Source organism: Columba livia, chromosome 3 (genome assembly GCF_036013475.1).
Source record: "Columba livia isolate bColLiv1 breed racing homer chromosome 3, bColLiv1.pat.W.v2, whole genome shotgun sequence".
Classification (NCBI taxonomy): Eukaryota; Metazoa; Chordata; class Aves; order Columbiformes; family Columbidae; genus Columba; species Columba livia.
The window spans coordinates 83,143,986-83,162,155 of NC_088604.1; the positions used below are offsets into that span (position 1 = coordinate 83,143,986).

Below are 18,170 nucleotides of genomic sequence, written 5' to 3' on the forward strand. Positions count from 1 at the left end.
CTTGAGTGGGGAGAAGGGCCTTGGAGGTCAGGCAGTGGCAGTGGAGGATGTTAATGAGAACAAGAGGTGAGGAAAGAGATCAGTACAGGGAGAGGGTCTAGCAATGGTGCTGGAGGCTGGCAGAGTCAGGTGTAGCTGGTTAGACCACAGCAGGATGAAATCGAGCTGTGCTGGGCTATTCTGGTGAGGACCTGGGGATGTGGATCATGGTATGGAAATGAGTAAGAAGGTCAGACTAGGAAAGCTCAGGATAGACACTTATAGAAGAGAATAGGATTGTCTGATGAGATAAGAGCATGGCAAAAAGGAGGTGAACACACAAGAACACAGCTCTTCTACAGGACAGCAATGCTGCTGAGTCTCAGTGTTTCTCTACAGGCAGCTAATACTAGCAAAACCTCATGGTAAACTGTGAGTCACGTCCTCCTTCTCTATTGCTTGTCCATACAAAAGCTGGCAGCCGGCTGCTGCTGCCAGCTGGTCAGCTAGTTAAGCAACTGAGGCTTTTTAATACGCAGGAAGGTTCCAGACTTGCTGATGTCTCATTGAAGTGTAAACACAAATCCACATGAAGTTACATAAAAATACATAATAAGAGCATTCAGATTGTTAAATCAATCACTACAGGGGCAAGAAATGCCAGAATTAAGATTGTCCTGGCAAACTTACTCTGGCCTCATGGACTGTATATTGTGTTGTATTTGCAGGATTTCCTCCCCACCCCGAAAACCGTCATCTTTTTCAAGGCAGATATAGGACCTCCTTGGAGATTAATCAGGACTGTACAGTGATGTGGTCATTATCAATAAATTCCCTCCCTAATTTGTAGCAGAAGTTGGAAGGTGTATGGAAAATGGGACTGAGGGCTGTGGAAAAGAAGTACTCTGAAGGGAGCTGGTACCACCTTCAGAACTGCCTCTGCCAACACATTCCTAAAAATTTCAGGTGATCTATAAATTGTATGTTCCTGGTTTTCGAGGTGCCAAGACTGAGAATCAGCCGCCCCATTTTCTTTGCAACAGAGGTCAAAGGTACTTTGAATATAAAAGACTATATAATGCTTAGTACTCTGGAAGATCAGTGCTTCACACTGAACAGCTATATTTAGTGAAGTCTTCAGTGCTGCAGGTGTTATCAGGGGATTATATACCTCACCTCAGAGACATTAATCAGATACCGCATTGATGAGCTCCATAGGAAAAAAAAAAAGTCTTTGAAGAAATCAGTCATTCCTGAGTTTGTATAGTCTTAACAGTAGATAAGGCACAAGTCCACACATTAAAAGGCAAGGATTAAATGAAAGACTGAATAACTTCTTGTTCAGTGAGCACTGTTTATCCTGTGTGATTGAGGCAGGGTTCTAGTGGAAAAATAGTGTGCAGTCATGAAATTAAAGACTTTGACTTAATGCACATAGGCAAGTGGGATTTAGGCAGCGTCCAAGGAAAAGGATCATGATCTTCATTCTTCTAATGAAAGATTCTGTATTGTTTGAATCTAAGTATAATTAATCATTTATGAGGAAGGAAAATCCAGATATGTATAAGAAGAGCATAAGGATGTACATTTTTCCTTCTTACTGAGCAAGCAAAAGGACTAATTTATGCTGATCGCAGTTTGCACGGTGAAGTCTCAGAAGAGAAGGAATAGAGAACACTGGGCTCACTGCCCCATCTCTTGTTTGGGAAGTTTTAATACCTGTGGTATTAATACCTTAGTGGTAGCTATTGACAGACTTGGAGAAGTTTCTCTGAGTAGCTGCTGTAATGTGAGAGGGTGGAAACAGGGAGGAGGTGCGAGAGAGCTCCCCTCCACATGAAGGGCTGCTACTCCATGGAACGGACTGGAGATTTCCACCTGGCAATCTGCACCATTCTTCCTTTCTGGATCCTCTGTACTGTACCTGCTGACATACCTCCTAGAGACACCTGAGTTTAGTTTCCTGCCCCCAGGGCTCCATCTGGACTTTTCCAGAGATAGATCTTGCATACTTTATTTCAGGGTTTTATCTGTCAGGGATGCATGAATAGTGTTTAGTAGTATTTTGCTGTAGCCATGATCTAAGGCGCTAGGCAAGTAATGGTAATGCATTTTATTAGACCAAGTGATGCAATTTGAAAACCAAGGTAACTTTTAAGTACTGAAAAAGGCTGCAGAATAGACTTGCTGTTATAAAGACTTTGGAGTTTGAAGCATGGTATCCTTCCAAACCCACCTTCCTTGTTCCCTGTGTATTATATCCCCATATTCATGAAGGGTTATGGTAAATTTCCTAAACTATGAAAACATTAGTGGGTGGGCTAGTAGTACATTTACAATGAAGACAGGTATACAAAGTGGGGTCATCGTACTGCTCTGGCATAGCAGTTTATTGCTCATGGAGCAGAATAGAAATGGACCATTAGCATTCCTGAGGACCTCCCCTTGTTATAAAGACATTGCTGCAATTCAGTGTGCTGCTGTGAGAAATCTGGGGCCTTCTACAAACCAGCCTCTGCTTAATACAGGGAGCAACATGCACTCAGGAGCAGCAGCCCTTCTGTGAGCTTCTTAAAAATTTCTTGTGTCTTAGTTTAGTTTGCACAGCCAGATCATCAACAAAGGTCTTGCTTCTCAAAGGTCCTCCAGTGCAGAAGTGCAGACCTTCTCTTTGTAAAACTTCTGCTTTCACAGGAAATTTTGCTTTTGCAAACACCAGCTCATTAATTACGTAATGAAACAATTCAGAGCCTTTCATTTTTTTTCTGGCAGAAATGCCATGTCAGCGTTCAGAAGAACAAAGCATCTACTTTGTCTCACACTGTCTGTCAAGTTAATTTCAGTGAGACACACAAAATATTTTACCAATATTTTACTTGATGAGAATAGGTTGAGTTAAAAATTAAGCAGCACATTTTTGTCTTATGTTCTCTTTAATTTTCTTTCTTTCCTTTAGAAGTTAGTAGGTGCTATTATGAGAAATTAGTGAACCATGAACAGGTGATCTTATCCTATGACAATATTCAGAATTGACAAAAACCTGTGTTTAGAAAATTTCTTGCTCTTTATTTTATTTTCCAGTGTACAATAGTGACACAAGGCTAGTTATTTTCTCTGAGTGCAAAGTGAAGTCGATACTCAAGGTGCAGACAGTGCTGAATGAGTGAACTCTGAAATTAGAAATAGGGGTTGGTTGGGCTTTTTTTGCTACTAGGTTTCAGGCTTTAATCCTAAACAAATCTGCTCTTCGGTTCCTGTCTGATATATGTCAGAGGATCATTTGAATTATAGAAATGGAATTTCCTCTGTATTGTCATTCTTCTTGCAAGTATGCATTTCAGTACAAGGCAGATGGCACAGATTATTTTATATTCCTAATGCATATACCTCTAGGAGAGCCACACTGCACTGTGCTGATGCTGGCTGCATGGGTTATGTGTTCTCAGGAGACCAACATGTTCAGAATGTATTCTTTTGCCCTTTCCCCTGTCATTTCATGTTTTGCTATGATAGAAGCACTAGCAAATAAAAGGCTTGTTATTGATTTCTGTGCAAATGTTAATAATATCTGTGTAACTCTGCATTGGAGTGACAGTAACTGATGTACAAAATTTGACATCTTAATTATTCCTTGATGGAAAGGAGGGCCACTAACCTGAGATACAGCAGCCTATTAACTTTGGATCTGTGGATTCAAAGCAGCCTTAGGTCACAAGTGAAATGAGTGAGGCTGTCTTAATATAGTCTTTATGGATGTTTGTTTGCTTCTTAAAAACAGCAGAAGGTCTTCAATGTGTCTGGAGCAGACGGAAGCAGAAATCCTGAAACAAAAAAATGTTTTGCTTCTAGTATTGCTAGCCTAACTGAAATTGCAAGTACTTGAAATCTCAGCAATAGCACAACTTATAAGCTCCCCAGTCTTATTGGTAGATGCATAAAAAATATGCATCCAAAATGATGTTGTTTACTCCATCAAAAAGAGAGGTTCAAGAATTTTGGTGTTTTTCTGTTATAACAGTGCCATCCTGTAGGCAGAGCTTCAGTTCCCGGCAGTTGCAACTTTATGCAAAATTCCTGGAAGCTGGAAATGTGAAGTGGATGACCAAGGGCACATATACACCATAGGTCATTAGCAGATATTGAACAGTGAACCCCAAAAATCTGATCCCCAGCCACTGAGGATTTTGTTATCATTACAACAGTGAAAGTAATTCCTTTAGCAATAGGTAGATATCAAGCTGTTGCTGTCTTTGCTTTCAGCTATATGTAACTGTCATCCACAACCTGTAGCGTAGGAGAGGCTCTCTTCAGGAGGATACCATTTCCCAGCTAACCATCCAGGTGACCTGTACACTTAGTAGCTAAAGCTCTCTTTAAAAATTATATTGTGCATTTCTGACTACAGGATTATATGACCACCACAGAAGTGTTGTATATGCATCATTATGCTGTTAAAATTCACATTCTTAGTCCAGTCACAGACAGCCCCACAATAAGGCATCAGCATTTCAAAAGCTATCCTATGTCGAACAATAGAGTAAATGGCAAGAACAGAAAATTTGATTCCTGCCTCAGTGGAAGAAAAGATCTAATATGAAAGAACAACTGCGAGAAGTATTAAGGCTTGATTGTTTGTATTTCACCGGCAGCATCCAGAATTAATTTAAGTGATTTAACTATTATTATTATTGAGTTACCGAGTGCCCTAGAAGGCAAGAAAAAATTTGGGTCCTCTAATCTAATCCACTACTTTCTTGTCCTCCAGAGCTGGACCAGAGTTTGCTTGCACATTGTGTGCTGGAAAAGGGCAGCAGTTTGATGTTTGCTTGAGCAGCTCCTTAATAGTCAGTCTCCAACCCTGGTCTGCCTCTCTGTTTAAGCAGTGATAACAGTGCAGAAGGACTAAGGCCAGAAAACAGAAAGGATGAATTGGGAAGAGGAAGGAAATTTACATTGTAGTCCAGGGTCTTTCACCATGCTCAGCTGCAAACACAACATAGGGCAAACTTAAGGAAGGAAACTAATTAGGATTCCATTAAAAAGAGGAGAAAACATCTTGCTGAGACCCAAGTCACGTCATGATGGTCAAAGTGAAACCTTGCTCGCTAATGTAGCCTTAATTCATTTTATTTTGCAGAGACAGCAAGCTCACCATGTTGCTTCGGGAGTCCTTGGGGAATATGAACTGCCGCACCACAATGATAGCTCACATTTCAGCCGCTGCGGGGAACTACGCTGAGACGCTGTCTACCATCCAGATTGCATCAAGGGTCCTCAGGATGAAGAAAAAGAAAACTAAGGTAAGATAGTGTATAACTCCCTTCTTGTAATGGTGGAGGCAGGAGGAAGAAGGACCCTGAAAGATCTTTAATGGGGTAGAACAGCATATAACAAAATCAGTAATCAATTCCAAAGTGCGTGGGTTGTATGTACCCTGTCCTAGGCGAGTGGCTTATAGCACACAGGGAGGGTAAATGCTTCAGCTTCAGATACAGAGGAGTGAGTTCAGACATATCTGCTATAGCAGCTTTGTAAGCTGGCCTCATTTAATGATATAGCTGTCAGAGAGCATTTATTTTCAGTTACGCTCTTAGTGCTAATGAAATAATAAGGAATGAAACCACTGTAGAGTTAAAGAAAATTTGGATTAATGAAGAATTAGATTCTCTGTGCTTCTCAGAGACAGTGGAAGCAAAAAAAGTGCAAAGCAGTGTATCCGTTGCCAGCACTGATGCCCCTTTTATTCCCACCGTTTCCAAATAAGGGTGATAGATTTTCCAAGAAGTAGAGTGAGGATGGGCTATATCCACTTTTATGTTTTAGAGTCCTGTTTCTTTCTGTACTTACTGCTTATGGTGTGAATTGGGGACAACAACTGAATTTTATGTGTTTCATTTAAATTGACAGCCTATGGATTGACAAAACCTTTTTTGTCAATTAATTGAAGAGAGAGAAATGAAGGGACTCAGTCCATCACAGCAGTGATGGAGACCTAGAGACCTCTGGGTTCATGTCATACAATTCCACATGCTGGTGGTATGACCAAAGGGGGATTGTCTTTATTTTCTGTGCCTTATTTGTGAAATGAGTTTTGTTGTTCCTTTGCTCACGCAGAGAGACAGAAACACATGCCCACACACAGACCCACACAACCCCCTACCTTTGCCAAACATCTGATTTCTTTGGCCAGGCTCAATTAAGGGAAGGATCCTAATCCATTTGTTCAGTACTTTTTCTTTGGAAGTGTCATGACTCTTGGAGTGGGGCACAGATTTGGGGCGTTGGGTTCTCCATTGAACACGATTGTGTGTTTGCTGTAAGATTGTGGGTAAGAAGCTGCAGAGCTCTGTGTCTTACTTTAGAGATTTCCCAGTTTAGACATGACTGCGACCTTTTTGTGTATGCACTTTGTGCAAGGAGCTGTTTGCAATGCTGAAATGTCACGGTCTCTGTCTCTCTCTCATGTTGCAGTACACATCAAGTTCTTCTGGAGGAGAGAGCTCTTGTGAGGAAGGCAGAATGCGGAGGCCAACCCAGCTGAGGCCTTTCCACTCTAGAAACACCGTTGACCCAGACTTCCCTATTTTGCATTTGTCAAGTGATCCTGATTATTCATCCAGCAGTGAGCAGTCCTGTGACACTGTGATTTACGTTGGCCCCAATGGCACTGCCCTTTCTGATAAGGAACTGACAGATAATGAGGGTCCCCCTGACTTTGTTCCCATAGTTCCTGCTCTGCAAAAGACAAAAAATGAGGGCAGGTTGGAGGAAGTCAGTGAATCAGGGCCCAGCACATCTGAAAGAGACTGCCTGAAGTGCAACACCTTTGCAGAGCTCCAGGAGAGGCTAGATTGCATAGATGGCAGTGAAGAGACTGACAAATTTCCCTTTGAAGAGATGCCTGCCCAATTTAGCTCAGACCAGATGTCTAAGTGCTCTGTTTCAAGCCAGCTGGCAGAGCTTAGCCACTTACCAGAGTCAGATAAGGAAGATACGGTGCCAGAATATCAGCATTCTGACAGAGAAGCCAAGGAAAATATAAATGCAACACCCAGCAAAACGAAGAGAAATCACTCCCCTGTTCCTTCTGGAGCTCTTAGTAATGTTTCAACCCCTTCTTCTCCCAGGAGTGTAACGGGCAGCTCTAGCAAAGAGCTTAGCTCTTCTCAGTTAGCACACAGCACCAGCTTGCAGAGCAGCAGAGAAGGTCTCAACACTTGTGGATTTGTGGAAGGCAAACCTCGGCCAATGGGTTCGCCCCGGCTTGGCATTGCAAGCCTCTCAAAGACATCTGAGTACAAGCCACCAACTTCTCCTTCTCAGAGGTGCAAAGTCTATACGCAGAAAGGAGTCCTGCCCAGCTCCACTCCCCCACCAGCTCCCCTGAGTAAGGACACTGGGACAACATCTAGTGAATCTTTACTGCAGCCGGAACTCCGGACCCCACCTGCAGGCATGAGCCCTCAGATCATGAAGAAGTCAGTGACCTCCAGCAATGGGGACTTTGAGGAGACCATTCTTGATGAAAATCGGCAACAAAGCATTTCTCCAGAATCCAAGAAGGAGATTCTGAGCACCACCATGGTGACCGTGCAGCAGCCGTTAGAACTGAATGGAGAGGACGAGCTGGTGTTCACCCTTGTAGAAGAGCTAACCATTAGTGGGGTCCTTGACAATGGGCGCCCAACCAGTATCATCAGTTTTAACAGTGACTGCTCAGTGCAGGCTTTGGCCTCTGGGTCCAGGCCAGTCAGTATTATCAGCAGCATATCTGAAGATCTTGAATGTTACTCCAGTGCAGCTCCCGTGTCTGAAGTCAGCATCACACAGTTCCTTCCACTTCCAAAGTTGGGCCTGGATGACAAATGCCAGGATGATGGCAGCAGGCGCTCATCCATTAGCTCATGGTTGAGTGAAATGAGCACAGGGAGTGATGGTGAACAGTCATGTCACAGCTTCGTAGCCCAGGCATGCTATGGGCATGGGGAAGCTATGGCAGAGCCCCCTGTCCCGGATTTTGCAAGCACCATACAAAGTGCCAGCATGATTTGTGTAAGCGACAAACAGAAGCCAGTGACTGACAACATGCTTATACTATCAGAAATGGGGGAGGAAGCTTTTGGAAAAGTGCCACCCATCAAAGGGTGTAAAATATCAGCTTTAGGGAAAACTACTGTCACAATTAAAAACACTGCAAGCCTCAGCAGCTGTGAAGGCTACATCCCAATGAAGACAAACATTACTGTTTATCCGTGTATTGCTGTTAATCCATACAAAGCACAAGACACTGATGATGCTGTATTGGCAGTAAGTGCAGACCCAAAAGTTGCTCGTTCCCATGACGTGAAAGAATCCAGTTCTAAGAAAGATATAAAATTTGAAGACCCTTGGCTGAAGAGAGAAGAAGATGTAAAAAAGGACAGCTCTGGGAGCAGTGATGGGCCGAGGCCTGACATGGCTGCAGTTCCAGCCAAGCCTGAGCACAGCATAAAGCCATCCTCAGCAGACAGATTTAGCAACAGCAGTGGGGATGCCTCTATCTCCCCAGGGTCTGACAGTTTAAAGAGGATCGTGGATGGGTGTGAAGTGGCAGCGTCCAGCTCTGCTACCCAAAGCCCTGTTCATTCCACTGATGTCTTGAAGAGTGGCAGCCTCCCTCGAGGGCTCCTGAAAGCAAGCAAGCTGGAGGACTCTGACAGTCACCTCCATCCCCCTGCCACTGACAGCAGCGGAGTTGGCTCTCCTGCCCTCCTCCCATTTTCTAAGGCTAGCCTTGACAAGAAAATGGCCTCTCCCAAACACTGTGTCCTCACTCGTCCCAAAGGGACCCCTCCTCTGCCACCGGTGAGAAAGTCAAGCTTGGATCAGAAGAACAGAGCCAGCCCCCAGCACAGTGCAGCCAGCAGCACCACGAGCAGTCCCTCCAGCCAGCCCGGGTCCTTCCTGGCCAGCTTCCCTGAGGAGCTGAGTGCCAAACAGAAGGGCTCTGGCATCGACAGCAGTGGCAACAACAGCAGCAGCAAGCTCTTCAGTGCCAAACTGGAGCAGCTTGCCAGCAGGACCAACTCTCTTGGGAGGTCTGCAGGAAGCCACTATGAGTGTTTGTCGCTGGAAAGAGCAGAAAGCCTGTCCTCTGTGAGCTCCAAAATGAGCCCTGGCAAAGACACCACCATGCCTAGGGCTGGAAGGAGCCTCAGCCGCAGTGTTATGTCCTCACCCACCAACTCGGGCCTCTCCCAGTCGGCAGGTGCCTCTCCGAAAGCCAGCCAGTCGAAGATCTCTGCAGTCAGCAAGCTCTTGCTGGCAAGTCCCAAGGCCCGCAGCCTGTCTGCCTCTGCCACCAAAACACTCAGCTTCTCGACCAAGTCTCTGCCTCAGTCTGTAGGGCAGAGCTCCAGTTTGCCTCCGAGTGGGAAGAACATGTCTTGGTCAACGCAGTCCCTCAGCAGAAACCGGGGCTCCAGCCTTGCTTCTAAATTGCCCCTTCGGGCCGTCAATGGGAGGATTTCGGAGCTGCTCCAGGGCAGCGCCAGTGCCAGAGGGTCACAGCTGCGGGGCAGCTCAGAGGCAGATGAGCGCGGGGGCCTCCTGGGAGATGAGAAGCCGGCAGTTCACATGCTGCCTTCCCCTTACAGTAAGATCACCCCTCCTCGGAAACCTCACCGCTGCAGCAGTGGTCACGGGAGTGACAACAGCAGTGTCCTGAGCGGGGAGCTGCCCCCCGCCATGGGTAAAACAGCCCTCTTCTACCACAGTGGGGGGAGCAGCGGCTACGAGAGCATGATGAGGGACAGTGAGGCGACGGGGAGCGCCTCTTCAGCACAAGACTCCATGAGTGAGAACAGCAGCTCCATGAGCAGCAGGTGCCGAAGCCTCAAAAATTCAAAGAAACGATCAAATGCAGGTAAGCTTGTGGTGGTGTGAAAGAGAGATGCGGACCAAAGCAGCTGACTAGTTCATGGTGGGGAGCCCAGTCCTAAAGGGGAGCTAATTCCATACCAGCTATATCTCTTAGCAGAGAAGCGAGGCCAGGCTCCAAGTGTCCAAGGCTCCAAGTTTCTTCATCTTGTAACAGGCACAAATCCTGTGTGCTTACATTGCCTTGGCAATGGAGTCTCCCCTTCACTCATTTCACTTAGGTTTACTTCAAATGAACAGAAGAACGATTATCCCTACAACTGGTTAGTATTGCCAATGACGGCCACATTCAAGTATTTACTTATCCAAATATTCTTCTGATTTGATTCCAGAAAGGTGCCTTTGTGAGGTAGTGAAATGTAACTGTTACTCTTAAGAACTTTGGGCACAGACTTCCCTCTTGCTATGCACATTTCACCAGCACAAGACGAGAGCCTTGCTGAAGAGCAGTATCTGTTGTGAGCGCTCTTTTACTCCTTGTGCTCTGGATGCCCAAGGGTGCAAGATGACCTGCAGCAGAAGCTACTGCTGAGTTCCTTCTTCCCTAGAAGATGGGACAGAGTCGTGCTCATGCACCTTGAAAGATGTCATCCTGCCTCTGAGACTCTTGGTTTTTAACTTTTGAGTTATGAGTCCTTTTTTTCCCAGTAATTTTTGATAACAAATAAAAATTATATTAATAATAATATATGGGAACTACTGCACTGAAGCACTTGCAAATCTGAAACCATTTTAGTCATCACAGAAAGGATCAGAAAGACTTAATCTTTGTTCAGATTCAGTCCCCAGCAGCTTTCATGCTATGTAAGATTTTTTAATTAGATGGCAAGAGCCTCCTGTATCATACCAAGAGTCTGTGCAGTTGCAACTGCTGTATCTTCCTATGAGAATAAGTTTTAGAAGTTTGCAGGGCAATGATGAGGAACATTCATCAGCTGGCCACCTTACCTTTTTCCTGGGTGCTGTTTTCCCAACCTGAAATGTGAGTCCTGTTTAACCTCCTTTTGAAAAAAATGCACACTGGCTTTGAAACTGGTATGCACAGGTATGTGCTACTTATCCTGCAGTACTGCTGGCTGTCCCAAATCTGTTATTCTCATAGAGCTCCTATTTCACCAGCCATTCCACTTGCTAGCGTACTCACTACTGGGATTCACTTGCAGTGAATGAACTGAGTAATGCATAACTCTGACTTTCCTTATGTTCTTGACTGTGGTAGCAGAAAGAACAGGTGCAGCACAGATGTGAATACAACAGATACCACTATTAAAACCATATCCATAAGTACATGGCTGATTGTACCTGTTCAGGGGATGCATCTGAAAGTGATCACTCCACAGCACAGGCCAAGTGGTGAATTAATCTTTCTGAAGTTAACTTTGCATCCTATAAGGAAACCTCTTTCCTGTGCCTTCAGTTTATGTGGTGATAAATTGATTTTCCTGTTTCTGAGGAGCTGTTCCTCTAGCAGCTCCTTTCAAATATAAACCTTTTAATGGTAACAAGCAAGAAAAAGAAGTATGATTTGTATGTTGTGCAAAAGGAAAACAAAGCTGTTCACAGAGATGAAAAGCATTTGTGGGTGTATATTGAGAACTGGATTGTGTCTTGTAAAGGAGTTGCCTCTATAATATGGACTTCTTCCACAGGATGTTTAGATGCAAAATGTATAAGGTTCTGTGAAAACAGGCAGCTGTGCAGGTGAGGGAACAGAGAGAAAACTGCAATGTAGATTTTCCTTATTTGGCACTAGGGAACATCCTCCCTTCCCTAGGGCAAATACTTAAAAAAAAATACTCTGAGAAGAACTTCAGGCAGAACCTGCAGATTCTTTAGACAACAGAGTTCGGCCCAAACCTAAATCAGCAGGAGACCAGGATTAGTTTACCCTGATGCTCATTAAACTACTTGTTTCATTTAACTTTGCTTTGATAGCACATAGGAGGCTTGACAAGGCTATAGATATAACTGAGGAAAATCTTGCCTTTGTGTTGTAATTACAGAAGAGCTTCAGATCCATTTTTTATATTTTAGATTAGGGTTTTATGTTTGCTCTCAACCTTGGCTTTCAATAACCCCCGTGCAGGACTTAACACTGTGGCAGTGGCCATGAAAAGGTAGTTATGAAGAGAGGACTGTTTGAGACTCAGGTTTCAGGCTGCTCTCATAGCAGTCTGGAAGACACCGGTAGAGTAGAGGCTTTCCCATGATCTGTCCAGTCTTGAGACCACCTATCAGAGCAGTGATGCTGGTTTGTTGGGAGTGATGGGGCGAGCAGGAGCCTTTCCATAGCAGAGAACATGGACAGTCTAAGCTTTACCACTTTTTTACTGCTGTGTAAAGTCTGACCTGTCTTTTTCACCAAATACCATTTTTTTGCTGGCCAACAGATTAATCTCTTTATCCAAATTTCTTGTGTGGTTTAGAACTTCTCTCCCTGGTCAGCAAGTATGCAAATATTTACCCATTGCTGGACCTGAATCTCTGGGGTGGAGGATTTTCAGTGGAGGGGCTGTGGCCCTGGGACTTGTCTGCCCCGATGGGTTTGGCATAGCCCGGCACCTTGGCCTCCCTCAAAGTAATTTTCAAAGCTTCTCTCTTAATTCGCCTGATGTGAAGAGATTCTGAGTACGTCCTCTCTGATACTTTACTTTTGAGGATGATTCCCTATATCAGCAAGTATTCCTGTATTGTTTTGAATGTCTTGAATTTGTGTATAAGTACAACCAAGGGTTTTATGGAAATGAAAAAAAACACCAAGGGTTTTATGGAAATGAAAAAAAACAAACCAAAACAAAAACTTTACCACCTTCTATATCTCTAGCAGCAAACCACTGCCCAGAAATTAATAAGGCTTTACTTTCTTATAACCTATCTCCTGTTTGCATTTGGTCCTGCAGCAGTGAAATCATAATTCTGGTTTGATGTGTTTGATAATAGTATAATTTTTCACATGTCAGCGGATTTATGATGGCATAAACCCAGGATTATGACTTCAATGCAGGAGAACATGAAGGAGGAGCTTAGATATAAGGGAGAATAGAGCTGTTCAAAAAAATATTTTTATTGCATAATAAACAAAAAAAACTGCAAAGGTTTGCAATCTTTCATCCTCTGTAATATCTTCTTTCTACAGGTCTGTTCTAGTGTGAATGTTCTCTCTTAAGGAACACTTTTTAATGAAAAAGAGAGCAGACAAAGCTTCTGAGCTCTTAAAAAGACAGATATTATTTTAATACATAGTGTCAAGAGCATTGGACCTTTCCTGATTTGTGGTCACAGATCCACTGTGCTGTAATGGATATGGCACTATAGATATGCTCATTTCAGGTCAGGCAACTTGTCCACTTTATTTATGATTATTATTAACAGAAATGCTAGCTGTCGGACACGATCAACATGAATCAGCCCAAGGCCCCTGCAAGACGAGCTATAAAGAGTCTTTAAGAGAATCACCAGCAGCCCTGTCAGATCTCACAATTACTTTTGAAGTTCTGACACATTGGAGAGACATCATTTTTTTCTTGAGATTAAGATCTTGTCTTTCAGTGCTCTTAAGTGCATTATTTGTATGTGTAGGTGCTTCTGCCCTGGATGTCATACATGAAGCATCAGACCTACATTGACGGCTTTTGAAAGATAAAGCTAGTTCACTTCCTTCAGCGTTAGCCTTAGGTTAAGTTTGGGGCTCTGCCTGCATACCTGTACATTTCACAGACAGCCCAGTAGTGTGTACAAAATTAAAATAAAATAATTTTAAAAATACCTCTTGCATTCTGGTACCTATTGAAAAATCATGTGTTTACATCACGAAGCACATGAACGTTTCCCCTGAAGCTATCTTATCCATTTAATAAACATTCCCATCTTTCTAGCATTTAACACTGGTCCTATAACATCATGTCAGCATATATTGCCCCAAAGTGACTGCTTATGGCAGAAACAGAGCTATTTAGCCCTGATCTATGGCTGTACATTTCACAGCTTTGTACAGTTGCTCTTTAATCCATCCTGTGGTGTAAGTATTATTCCAGACCCCATTTTACAGATGGAGAAATGAAGGCACAGTACTTGACTGACTTGCCCAATGCCTACAACTGAGAGCCAGATCCAGGATTAAATTACAGACACTCTTGACTCCTCCTAACCTCAACCTCAGCTGGTTTGGCTACAAACCCTCCCCTGCCCCTGCCGAACAGTGGAGAGGAGGGTTTCATTTGTTGTTTCCTTTTTTTGTGGCAGATCCTTCCTCCCTCTCCATCTGCAAGCATCTATGCAACTATGTTTTCTCTGATTACTTCGCTCACTCCATTAGCCTTTACCCTGTAAGAAATAATTGACATATCTGCCCTATTTCTGGCTCTGCCTCTATAGTCTCCTCTCTCTTGGGTCAGCAGTGCTGTCTTGAGCAGGGCACTGAAGTGTTAGGGCATTATTTGTACAGTTATCACTAGCACCAATTATATATTATTTTTAATTCCTCAGAAATTTCAAGTTCAATGTGCCATTACTATTCCATGAAAAGACATTGACAAGGGTGCTTTTATAGTACATAGTCCTGTGTGTGATCAGGAAATGCATTTTGTCTGAAGTCTGTTTTACCAAAGCCGTATTTGTACCCTGGGAACACTACAGGCAGATGGGGTGGCAGATTAGGACTTGCAAGATCTATGTTGTATTCTCTGGTGTGCTACTGGTTTGCTGTATCACCTTGGGCAGACTGTGTAATTTCTATGTTCCCTGGTTACCAGCTCATAAAACTCGATAATGGTGCTGCAAAAAAAGTAACAGCAGGGTCCTTAGATCAGAAGTGTTACCTACCTGCTTTTTGCTGCTTTGCTTTGGTTCTTAGCATATTTTCCCCAGTTTAGTTTGGTTGTACATGGGAGTTACTCTAAAATAATTCTCAGGGCAAAATGTGACTAGATGATTTCAGAGATGCAGCTTTGGTGCCAGCTCCAGGTCCTGCCTGCTGTCAGCTAACAGCAAAGCATGAGCCCAGGCTCTGATGAAGTTTACCCAGTAAAGCCAGGCCTTATTTCCATTTCCATGTGATTTGCACGCATGCCTTGTTTCTGCCTCTTACCTCCCTCTCCTACAGATGATATTTACTAGTTCCTGCTCCTTACACCTATAAGACCGTCCCTGGGTACAACAGAATGGGAGGGACTTCGAGATGATTCATCACAGATGAGGCTTTCCGTGGAGACCACAGAGATCTTTCTGAGGCTGCTTTTTTTCCTGTTGCCTGTGGGAAAAGAGTGGGGTGCTCAAGAGAGTCCCCATCCCACGTGACATCGAGTTAGATCTAAGGGCTGCAGTGTGTATCACTGCTGGCAGCGCTGTGCCGAGATGGGACAGACCTCTGCCAAGGAGAGTGTCTCCTTCGATTTCTTCAGTTGAGGTTCTTTGGAGCTGAGTCTGAACCTGGAGCTTTACTGGAGCTGGGGCTGGTGCCAGCAGGGTGGGACACTCCAGGCAGTGCTTGTGGAGCAGCAGGGTGCAGCAGCCGGGGTAGTGCAACAGTGGGCACCACTGCCTGCCTGCTGGGGTGCACAGACCCGCTCACGGGGGCAAGGACACGGGACTTGGGCATGTGAGCCCTGTGGGAGGGAAGAAAGGAGACTGTCAAAGAGGTGAGGCTCAGGGGAGAGACTCCTTGTATGTAAAGTGCTGTCAAGTTGTGCCTGTCTTGCCCAGTTCAGCCTTCCTGATCATTGAATATCAGTGAGCTTCAGAAAATAAATATTTAAAGGATGGTACTGGTAGTGAGGCCAAGTCTGGACAAGACTGTGGGAAAATCAGGGTTGCTGACTTCCTGAAATTTAAACCAGTGCCCTAAGTTGCAGTTCTATATCTCAACATTTGTAGGACCCTGCTCTTGTCAGTCCAGGACAGGCTTTGCGTATGTGTGTGTGTGTGCACATGCTTTAATCTTTGCATGGGGAACCTGCCTGACTATAGATAATTAAAGATTCCTGCTGCAGCATTTTATGGCTTTTGCAGTAAAGTTTCATGACTCCTTGCGGCTCTTTCTCAGTAGTAAGTTTTGCCACCAAAGCAGAGCAAATTGCTACATGATTTTAAACACTTTAATAAAAAGACAGACTGTTAAGACATGACAATAATTATCTACAATTAAAGCCCCTTTTTCTCTCTCACTTGTGCACTCTGGATTTCACTGGGGAGATGATTTTAAAGATGGAGATTTAGAGGTTCCTGGAAGGCCCTGAAAACTCTACATTCAAACACATTCACTCTCTAGATGCACTTAGCCCTGCCTAGGAAAGCAGCAGAAAAAGCCAGAGGCTAAATCCACAGGCTGTAAATAATGAAAGTCCATCTCTAACCAATATCGCAAGGCATCACGTTTTGAAACATAGCCAAAATTATAATGATGAAACAAAACACCAACAAAAAGAATCTGAGCTTTTCTTCTTGAATGCAAGTGAAATGGAATTCGGTTCATGTTTAGACTGCCTAAGGCACAGTGCGGGAAGCTGAAAATTGCCTTTTGTATCACAAAGCCGTAGGGCATCTCCAGTGTTTCTACTTTAACTTGCTTACAAGTGATGGTAGCTAATTGATATCCTGCATTATACCTTTACCATGACAAAGGAATTTAGGAATTATATAGCAAAATGCCGTTTGCATTCAGGTAACCACTTTATGCATGTGACTGCTGGCTGGACAGCCCTGTGGGGAGCAGAGGGAGGGGAAGTGTAGACTTCAGCTCCAATTTTTTTTGTTCATTAAAACAACAGCATTGATTTTCCCAGGTCAAAGCCAGGCCATTTCATGCAGCAAATCTGTGTTGAAAGGGATCAGAGTAATCATTTTTTACACGCTTGACTACTGCATGCCAGCACTGAGCTTTCAGCCACATGCACATAGGAATGATTTAATAGAGGAAATGGCAGCAGGCTATTGTGCACGGTGAAGGCTCCATGCAACATGCATGACTGAGTTGCACACCATTAGGCTGAGTGTAAATAAAACCTGCTCCTGACACTGCCACAGAATTAGCTCACTGGAATGCCTCCACCACTGTCCTGTTGGGAGTGAACGCTCTGGCTGCTTGAGCCCCTTCCCCCTCCAGCCTCTGCCTTTGCTACCCAAGCGACTGGTGCAGCTATTCAAGACTGTAGTAACAATAACCAGCTCCCGAAATAATGCCACAATGCTGACAAATACCTGTTAAACCAAAATCCAGCCCAAAGTGAGATAAATATTTAGAATAGACTCTGGTCATTTTTTGCTAGTGATTGTGGGTGCTGAAAATTCATCTCCGGTGATGTGCATCTTCCCTGGAGTGTCTCCCAGATTACTTGTCAACCTGCCACACTGCAGGAGGGCTGCTTCCTGATCAGTGCTCATTCACCGGCTCTATACTGCCCTGAAAAGCTTATTTTAAAATGAGACAGCAATTCAAGAAGCAAGGTTAAGAAATGAGTGGGGTGGGTAGAAAAAAATTAGGAGTGGGCTGTGCCTCAGCATGTTCCTTATACCACTACAGAAACAACTTATCTAGTATAGGTATCGACAGAAGATTATATACAAGGGTTGCTTTATTCCTGTGTATAACAAGCAGAGCTTTCTAGCCTCAAGTGTCCTGGTACTTCTTATTAATTCACAACATCAGGATTACGTATAAGTCAACACAGAATATGGCCTGAATTATTTTACAGTGGAGTCAACATAGAATATTTTTTTCTGAATGATGGATCCTGTCAGTGTTTCCTGTTCAGGGTTCAGCTGCAACATGGTTCTTCCTGTGTAATCTGAGTTGCCAGGATGAGTGAATGCTGTTTAGATTTTTTTGGCAATAAATGCCTGGATTCTTTGGAGTACTAACCTCAAGATGGGCACCCAAAATACTTCTGGTGAAGTCTCCACACCATCAGAGGTGCCTTCCACTTGAAAGCATTGGCAATGTTGTCAGTAATTGGGAGGGGAACACTGCAAACTGGAAAAAAATCTAGGGAGTAAATAGCTATGTGCTCTGCACTGGGAAAAGTGCACTATAGAATAATTTAGAGGAAAGGAGGTCAAAGGAATGGGAAGGAGTTGGTTCAGTCATGGACAGTTGCCCATGAGGGCAGATCCCATTAGGAAATGAGAATGAGAGAAGCTGGCACTGCGTTTTCAACTCAAACAAAGGAGGAGCCCCATTGTCAGACAGCGAGGAGCAGCAGGGGAAACAGGACAGGTCATCTTTCCAGTAAGCAAACAGTTTGGTGCTGCATTTCAGTTTGATGCTATTGCTGCTGGAA

General features: G+C 44.0%; 1 protein-coding gene across 1 annotated transcript in view; it reads left to right on the plus strand.

Annotated features, from left to right (window-relative positions):
- The window catches only part of KIF26B (kinesin family member 26B), a 306,955-nt gene that overhangs the window by 273,603 nt on the left and 15,182 nt on the right, over positions 1-18,170 (plus strand). Inside the window, exons 11-12 of the mRNA XM_065057896.1 lie at positions 5,117-5,279; positions 6,451-9,883. Coding sequence (XP_064913968.1) covers positions 5,117-5,279; positions 6,451-9,883 — 3,596 coding nt within the window. The remainder of the gene's footprint in view (positions 1-5,116; positions 5,280-6,450; positions 9,884-18,170) is intronic.